Source organism: Rhamphochromis longiceps, linkage group LG13, assembly GCF_057381845.1.
Source record: "Rhamphochromis longiceps isolate RC_006_pf linkage group LG13, R_longiceps_female_GT1.1, whole genome shotgun sequence".
Taxonomy (NCBI): domain Eukaryota; kingdom Metazoa; phylum Chordata; class Actinopteri; order Cichliformes; family Cichlidae; genus Rhamphochromis; species Rhamphochromis longiceps.
The window spans coordinates 3,944,151-3,953,492 of record NC_140569.1 but is presented as its reverse complement, the minus strand read 5'-3'; the positions used below and the strand labels follow the sequence as shown (position 1 = coordinate 3,953,492).

General features: G+C 37.7%; 1 protein-coding gene across 1 annotated transcript; it reads right to left on the bottom strand.

The window, feature by feature from the left end:
- Positions 1-3,269: 3,269 nt before the first annotated feature.
- On the bottom strand, positions 3,270-5,504 carry LOC146655210 (uncharacterized). Its single transcript, XM_085427613.1, has 4 exons — positions 5,387-5,504; positions 4,563-4,718; positions 4,210-4,403; positions 3,270-4,087 (listed from the first exon to the last, which is right to left on the bottom strand). The coding sequence occupies exons 2-4, from the start codon at positions 4,647-4,649 to the stop codon at positions 3,577-3,579; spliced, it is 792 nt and encodes a 263-aa protein (XP_085283739.1). The 5' UTR covers positions 4,650-4,718; positions 5,387-5,504; the 3' UTR covers positions 3,270-3,576.
- Positions 5,505-9,342: the final 3,838 nt, after the last annotated feature.

Genomic DNA, 9,342 nt, shown 5'->3' with positions numbered 1-9,342 from the left:
GAGCTGGAGTGTTCTGGAACGTTGTATTCGGTCTCCGTCGGCTCTTTGTTACTTTGGAAACATGGCTTGAACAATTTCTGTCATGCGACCGGCTAATGCAGTTAATAATACAACAGCTTCTTGCCATTTTTTGTGTTTCTTTTTATCGCTGTGTGACTGTTTTCATGTGAAAGCCTGCGTGCGCCAGTACCGCTTGCCACGCGTTCCCAGAATCCTTTGCGGTTTTACCTCGTAATGACGTCACATTATCAATCTCCTTTTGTTCCTGGAGAAAGTATTTAACTGAGAGCCATGTTAGGCTCAGGGAGACTCTCCACCAAGCTTGGTTTTCTGTTCTTTGTTTTTGATTAAACAATGTTAGCTACCGCTCACCACTTGTCTGCAGGTTTTATTTAATGGAAAACTTCCACAACATGAAGATCATACAACCCTCCAAAAATTGAAAACCACCAGACCAAATATTTAGTTATTTACATTGGTCTTGATTATTCAATACAACATAATATCATAGGGGCTTATCCCATCTGTCTATCCCCTCTGGCAGGCGGCAGGGGACACCCTGTCACCAGTTTATCACAGACCCAATATAATAAAGCATTATAATCTGATGAGACTTTAGGTTTTTTGCTATATTTTGTACATAACTTGGAGTATGATAAAATGGCCTTGCATACCGGAGCAGAAGGTGAACAACTTATGAAACAATTTATTTTCATGGTGTTGAAATCTCCCAATTCTTTGAATCTTTGGGCTGAAGGAGGGACAATACTCGGTGTATCAATGCTCAATCAACAATCATTTATTTCCATACAATTCAACAGTCAGAGCATTACAACGTCCGGACGGGAGAGATGCTACCAGAGGGTCAGGCACATGTCTCAAAATGGTGACGGGTTGCTCAGCTTTTTATAGTCTCTAGTGGCCCCCAGCTAGTCGTAAAAGCCAAAACCTCACACTTTTTCTCTGTTACAGCGCCTAAGTTATGACCTCGGCAGTTGTTTCTCTGCTTTCTGTAAGGTGGGGGTGTGGAATGTGGTCTATCTATCTCCCCTGTCTTTAGACACAGAGTCTCCTGCTTACAACCTTCTCTTCATGATTCAACAATTAAGCATGTCAAGAAAACAGTGTAACACATTCCCAGCAGATCAAGGATACAGAGTGATGCACATTTATCTAATGAACTAATATGTGAATATGTTCTGTTAACTCAAAAGTATAATGAGAACTACACTACATACAGCTCACACACTCTATATTAAAGGGTATAATGTGATCTACAGCAGTATTCTAATTCAACTACTTTGATTACATATATAAGGTAACATATAATAACAGAATAATCTAATAATGGCTAAAAATAAAGTTACTTTATTAAACCCCAAATCCTGCTTCACTGTACAGGCCTCTGGCAAATCTAATGAGGCTTTATCAAGCGCAGATAATTCTTAGTCAAACTACTGTTACAGAAGTTTTCCATTTAATAAAGCCTGCAAACAAACGGTGAGCAGTGGCCAACATCCTTTAATCAAAAAAGAACAAACACCCAAGCTTAGTGAGAGAAGCCATTATCGCGGGGCCTCGACCGGCAGGGTTTCACCTGAACCTGGCAGGTTTAAATACCTTCAGGAACACAGCTGTTGGCAAGGGAGGCTTAGCACTCCCTTGCTAACTCTTACAGTCCTTGAAAAGACAAAAGGCTCTTCTCCCCACTCTGGGTTCTTTGTGGGTTCTATGCTTAGCATCTGTTAACAGCATGAATGTGAGAGACATTGAGAGATATTAAAAACCCAGAGGCACCGAGGCATTTTACAATAAAATAATGTAAATAATACATAAATTCCTCTACACTACAGATGCAAATGAGCCTTTGTGCCATCTTCCATTATGTGAAGAAATATATAAATACTTTCCTATTTTTGAGCAACATTTGAGTCTAGTATTCATTATTATTCATTATGCTTTTGTATGTTGCTTGACAAAAGTGAGCTTTTACCCACAAGCTGAAAGGTGTCACAGTAACCACGGTGACTCATATTTCAGCCACAAATGTTTCCCTGTGATGTTGCTGTTGCTCATTTCTCATCTCATTTCATACAGGAAACGGGTGAACAATTCTTTGTCTCCATTTTGTTTTTATATTATCAAAAAATTAGTTTGTGTTATTATTAGGTTAAGTTGTAAGCTTTACCACAACAATTGTGAACACAAGCCACAATTGCTCTTCCTGGTATCTGACTGCAGTTGATGCCTGAATTAGTGAATAACATCAAATGTAAACTCTCATCAGTATCATAGTTCTAGAGAAGATCTAACATATTATCACATTTTGTACACTTTAACATAAATATGATGTGTAAGAGAAATTTAGCTGATTAAGGTAAAGACCCTACAACAATGCAAGAAAACAGAGAAAACGACAACAATCATATAACCCCCATATGAGCAAGCCTGGGAAAACTGTGAGAGCACGTACTCTCCTCTTTGAAATAGACTGAGGGTTTCAAAAGAAACAAAAAAAACTGAATATTAAATAGGAAACCCTTAAATATATAAAATGCACCTAGTAGTATAGACCAGCGGTCCCCAACCCCCGTCCATGAGCCGTTTGGTACCGGGCCGCAAGAGTTAAGGCTCGGGTGTGAAATCAATGGTTTTCAGGGTTTTTATCAGTTTTAATTGTTATCTTTTAATCGTTTTTATCGTTAACTCCGCTTCCCTGGGTCTTTTCCCATGTGCTATGAATAATCTTCTTTTTTTGGTATCGGTACTGGTTTTATTTTGTTGTATTTGTTGTATTTTAACCTTATAGGGCGGTCCGTGATAATACTGTTGGACATAAACCGGTCCGTGGTGCAAAAATGGTTGGGGACCACTGGTATATACTCCTTGTTGTGGGTAGTATTCTAATTTCACATTTTTAGGAAGACACTATAAGGTGACTTCTGCTGTTCAGCCTTGTCTCACATTTCCAGAGAAATCGTCCCAGCCACAAACACCTTAACACTGGCCTAATAGACTTTATTTGTATAGCTGCAAGGCTAAAATAGAGCTCGATAAAACACTGGCCTCTGAGGTTAAGAGGACAGGACTGGAAATGATTTTAAAATAACCCAGCAAACAATAGGCTAAATGAAAAACTGACTTTTCTTAACCTCCAGGTTAAGTTTACAATGAATATAAAATTTAAAAAGTTTTTGTGATATAAGCATATTTGCATCCACAACCAAATCATGCAGATATGATGAAGGAAAACGGAAGCTGTCCAGAAAATAAACATGTGACCTTTAAGGCAAGGAATTGTTTAATAAAAAAGGGCCAAATTTACAAAGGGACATCACATAATGCATATTGAATATAAAAATACTATATTATTTGCAGATAAAAAAACAATGTGGATATGAAGTATCAAACACTATTAACAAGAGCAGAGCTCCCACTGAGAGCACCACCACTAAAACCTAGACCTGAATTTCATTTCATGGATTATTAAAGGATGGTTTTTGTTTGTTTCTTCATCATTTCTAATCTCTCCCACTGTTTCCTGCACGTTTCTCTCCTTTTATGTCAGTCAGATTATCACACTGGTGTTGTCACTGTTGGTGTCACACTGAGATCTCCTGCAATGTTGTCCATACCGCAGAAACACAGACGTGCCAGCAATCTATCAATGGGCCCTTTACGCATGAAAACAAACAGAACCAAGTCCATAAAAGGACTGAGCAGAAATAAGCTGATAACACTATACGGAAAGTCCATGCGATATCTAAATGTTGAAGTACAACAAACGGCCATGGGAAAGATCATGAGAAAGTGGTTAAGCAGCAATACAACTAAAGTTCCTAAAACTCTTCGTTTTTCGTCTGTGGGCACTGAGGTGGCAGAAGGAAGAGCTCTGAGGGTCCAAGCAAAACTGAGGATAAACATAGGTGAGAGGTTGAAGACCAAAATAGTGATGGAAAATTGATGGTTCAAAACTATGCAAAGAGGTGCAGTGATAACACAAAGGATCCAGACCAGAACAGAGACCAGCAAAGAACCTTTAGTTTGTCTGATACAGTTCATCTGTGGGCAGGTGATGAGGAAACACCTGAAACACAAAACAGACAGACATGCATTCATATCACAGGGAACATTTCTCTGTTTAAGGACTCTTTAGAGTATAATGTAATGCTCAGAGACATGTAAATGCACAAAGAGACAGACAGATACCTTTCAGCAGCAATGCACATCTTGAACTCAAGATTAGCCATCAAACCAAAGAGGTAAATACCGATAAAAATAGTTTCAGTGGTGTAATATTCATGGCCTTTGTTTGACTTCCAGAAGATCATTGCACTGAACTGGATTAGATTGGAGAATAAGAGATTTGTGTAGTAGGTGACCAGAACCTGCTCCCTTCGTACCTGTAGGGAAAATTAAATTATTAATTAGTTTATTAGTTAATTAGTTAATAATTTAATTAATTAATTAATAAGTTAATAATTAATTATTAAGTCACTTTAACGCAATGAAACATAGAGTGAGGCACAGAAAGAAAGCAATCCCAATAATGTCTTACATACCACAAAACAAAGCCAAAGGATGAGCAATATAGTCAAAAAAAGGCAGACAGTAATGTCCATCCACATCACCACATCGAAACTCTCCATCTTTATCTAACTTTGTGTGTGGTGGAGTTGCTGTAAAAGAAATATCCGTCCTTTTCTTCAGAAAATAACCTGTTGAATGGAATAGCATGCTTGAAAAGTTGGAAGGTTAAAAATGTTCTTTTGTAGCCATTAAATTCTGGACAGAAGCATTGGAAAAGATGGAAAGTCTATATGCTTGACTGATAAAAACAAAAATAAGTGATAAAAATGTAATGGTCCTTCAAAACTTGTTTACTCAAATTAAACTGAATGGAAAGGCAGGCCTTAAAGAAGAAATTTACTGGCTCACGCGACGTCAAACCTCAATTTTACACCTATTTAAATTCACTGTCCAAAAATACTTCAGTAGTACATTCACAAGCAAAACATATATTATCCAAGTATTTTTTTCTGTAATGTAACTGTAATACTTAATAATGTAACATGAACATTTTATCCATTAGGTGCTAAAAAGTATAAACTTGTAAGTATAAATTTTTATCCTATTGTATATTTTATTCTATTTATTCTACTTTATATAGTATTTTATTCTTATTGTATTCTAATTTTGCTATATAACTTTTGCACTGTCCACTTCCTTTCCTTTCCCACGTGTGGGACTAATAAAGTTTATCTTATCTTATCTTATCTATTCGACTGGTAACTGAATATAGACAAATATATTGGAGTTACCACTATATAAAAAGCGCTTTGTGATAACATTATAAAAACAGAATATAAGGTTTGTATCTACTTACTTGCTTCAGGGCCACTTTCAGCTCAGCTAGTTGGTAAAATGAAGGCTATGAAGATTCGATTCACAGACTTAATTTTCCGAGTGAATCTGAACAAGGAAACTGCCTGGGGTGTATCATATGCTCCACCCCATTGACACCCCTACGCGCGCACACACACACACACACACACACACACACACACACACACACACACACACACACACACACACACACACACACACACTCTCTCTCTCTCTCTCTCTCTCTCTCTCTCTCTATCTCTCTATAATCTGTTACCCAGTGCCTAGTTTGAAGTTTTACTTAATTCTAATTTTAAATATAATAATTCCACTTAATATGTCAAATAAACAACACTTGCACCCACCCCTGAGCAGGCTCCCTTTCTTCCAGCAAAATGGGAAACAAGACATGAATATGAGGACTCACTCAAACAACTAACTTACCATGAAGTTTTTTTTTAATTCAGTTTATTCAGTAGTTCAGCATGAATTCATGATTATATACAGACCTTGTTAGAGTTTGTATTGTTGATTGTCATTTATGCTTACAAATATTCAACCATGTATACTTAGAGGCATATAATTAATTGTGTGTGATCTTTAACAGGCTGCAAAGGCTTGGTGTGTATTCCACACTAGAATGCACACCCACATCCTGGGAGCACGAGAGAGGTCATACCTTCTCTTATTGTTTTATGGTAGGATTAACGTAGTTACGTCTGTTCTAGTCTAAGTGATTTTTGTGTATAAATGAACTGCTGGACTTCCTCACGGTGTTATCTAGGATGAGGGGGGGTCTACCCTCTTCCTGACCAAGGATGTTTGCTTGTGTGCTTTTATGATCCTTTGATCAGCAGTACCCACACACACACACACACACACATCCAACACACACATCCACCACACACACACATCCACCACATACGCCAACACACACACAGGCAAGGTACTCTTTGTTTGTATGTAGACGTCATATGTTAATGAACCTATGCATATTCATGTAACCTCAATAAAAGGGCAGTGGTACGGGAGAACGGACGAGAGCAACTGGGGTCAAGCGAAGGAACGGCGCCTGTCCGGTTCTCTCCCGTGCATGAGAAACATGAAGAACTTTGCCTACTTGTGTCTTGCTTTGCAGTGTAATTATATTGCCTTCAACGTTCCAGCGGATGGGTTCAAGCTACAAACCTATCAGACCTAGATTCATTTCATTTGCTCTTTGAACTTATCCATGTTTCAGTGTGAGGATGTAAATGACAGACAGGAAGTTGGTTTAGTGTTTGAATAAAAACCTCACATATTTATATAATTTATGCTGTTGAACATTAGATGTAAAAGCCAGAATAAATTATAGGTTCAATGTTTAAATCAGTGTCTAATCAAAATGTGAAATGTTCACTCTTGATCAGCACATACACAGTAGACTGGGATGGTAAAGCATTTCATGATTATCGGCGTGACGGCCACGGGGCGGTAATCGTTCAGGCTGGTGACGGGAGACTTCTTCTGCACTGGGAAGATTGTGGCTGATTTTAGACAGGATGGGATCCAGTGAGAGGTTGAAGAGTCTGGTGTAGATGAGATAATAAGAAAAGATGAAAAAAACTATTAATTAACTACTAATAACTTTTTTTGTCAAGTTAAGGCCTGATCCGTCTGAAATCCATAGCCAGTGCTCTGACACGGTGCCATCAATCTTTGAATGCTGAAAAAGCACAGTGTATCCAGAAAACACATTATATGCTGCAATAAATGCACTGCCCAACTGTCCCCTCTAACACTGCCTTTCAGCAGCATGCAACAGCAAACAGGTCGTCAGAGGAGCCGAGATGATGATTAAGTTTAACATTTTCTAAAATATTGACAAAGCACTTTAAGCACAAGAGTGTTAGTTAATAATTTAAAAATGAATATTGTCTGTATGGACTGCAACTCCCCCCCCCCCCAAAAGGTGCACATGTAAAACTGCGGTGTTAAGCGATGCGGTTGAAAAATTTGAGTGCGCCTAACTTTTGTGCGCCCATGGCAAAAAGTTAGTCTAGAGTCCTGGATTGAATGAAGAATTATAAATGTCTCCTGAATCGGGATTTCTCTGTTCTATCATGGGGATCAAAGACTCGGGTTTAATAGTTGGCATTGAAGATGCCAAATCTCTGATAAATTCAACTTTAACTTCTGGTGGTCCTGCAGGCTGAGCAGACGTTTGTCTTCCAGCACAACACAAAACAGTGACTTGACTATGATGATTAACTCTGATGGTGCAAAACACTGCCTGACTACTGAATTTGTAAAATCACTGAAACACTTTGCAGAAACCCCAAAAATAATTACAGATATTTGAAATTATAGTTTATTTAACAGTTTACCGTGATCTGGATCATACAGAAACCTACTTTCACTTCCTTTGCTTTTTGCAGCTCTCTGCAGCTGCTTCAATGTGGGGAGGTGAGGGGCAGGAAGTTGGTGTAGCGTGCGAATAAGACCTGGGAGGGAGGGGGACCTGAAACTGTAATTGGAAGATTAAATGAAACACAATAAAGAGGAAATATCTTTAGTTTTGGTATTTATTAATTTGGCAACATTTGTTATCACAAAGGGCCTGACAGGCTTTTATGGATGTGTTTGTAGGGGCTTTTGGATGTCAGCTGCTTTCAAAATGTTGTGCTTATTTCGTAATATCTCTACTGATTTTGCTCAATGTCAATTTTGACAAAAAAATCAAAGTTACACTCGCATTAGCACAGGAACAGAGCGGGAGGGAGAGACAGAGAAAGAGCCAGGGACAACAACGTCACATTAGAAAGGTATAGTAATCATCCACAACTATTTTCAGTTGCAGATGATAAAGGATTCAGAAAGTTTATTCATGCAGGTCCATATGACAGAGAATATGCATCTTCTTTTCGTTTTCATATTTTAATTTATATTTAATTGTGTTGTGGTTTGCAGTGTTTTGTGTTGTTTCATTTTAAATTTGTTTAAAAGGAAAATCTGAAAATTTAAATAGTTCAAAGTTGAACTGTGACTAGTTGGTTTTTGTATTATATGATTTATTTATTACATTTTATGTGGAGTGAATAAATAAAAGTATATTTACGGTGGTCCCTACAGACAAAACACGTACAAAACACAACAGAAGTGCTCCAGGATGCTGGGCGCAGTGTTGAGCTTTTGTTCATAGAGGCTACACTAGCCAGCAAGTACCAACGACCGATTTGGTGTGTGGTAGTAATAGGTAAACAAAGATTTTTTTAATTATTTGAATATATATGAGTGCTTGTGTATAAATACACAAACAATACACATATGCTTTCATGCTTTCAGTTGTGTAATTTAAGTGATCTAGGTAGCTCTGTTTAGGAAGTTCAGTTAACGCTAGAAATGTGTTTTGGAGTTTGTACGTATTTTGTCTCTAGGGGCCACCACGTGTATTTATATATAAGCATATATAAATAAAACCACTTTTTTTTACATTAATAATTCCTTTTGTGTATAATTTTATATTATTGTTTATAATAAATTAATTAAAGCAACAAAACAACCTGAAGAGCCGGTTCGGAGCCGAAAGAGCCGGAAATCCCATCACTACTATACTAAGTACAGGCCATTGACCATTTTACATTTGAATCCAAGGACTGGAAAGAAAGTCAACATACCTGACAACTGACACAGTTATCATATGTGTATATCTGTACACATATGATAACTGTGGTGAGTACATATTACTGGTTAATACATACATTTTAACTGTCAGGGTCCTGGGTCAGTGACCTAGTGTTTTGAGTTTTGCATTTTGCATTATTTTTGTCAGTATTTATCATTGCTAGTCTTTTGGTTTCAATGTTAGCGTTCGTAGTATTCTGGTTTCTGTCTCTGTGTTCCATGGTTGCTCTGTCTCCCCTGTCAGCCGTATTCCCTTGTCAAGTCCGCGACTATGTGTTATGTTTCCTGTTTTAC

Coding starts and splice junctions, on each gene's coding strand:
- LOC146655210 (XM_085427613.1), bottom strand. CDS start 4,649: ATGGAGAGTTTCGATGTGGTGATGTGGATGGACATTACTGTCTGCCTT. Junction 4,404..4,562: donor TCCTTTGGCTTTGTTTTGTG/GTATGTAAGACA, acceptor TTTTCCCTACAG/GTACGAAGGGAGCAGGTTCT. Junction 4,088..4,209: donor ATGTGCATTGCTGCTGAAAG/GTATCTGTCTGT, acceptor TTTGTGTTTCAG/GTGTTTCCTCATCACCTGCC.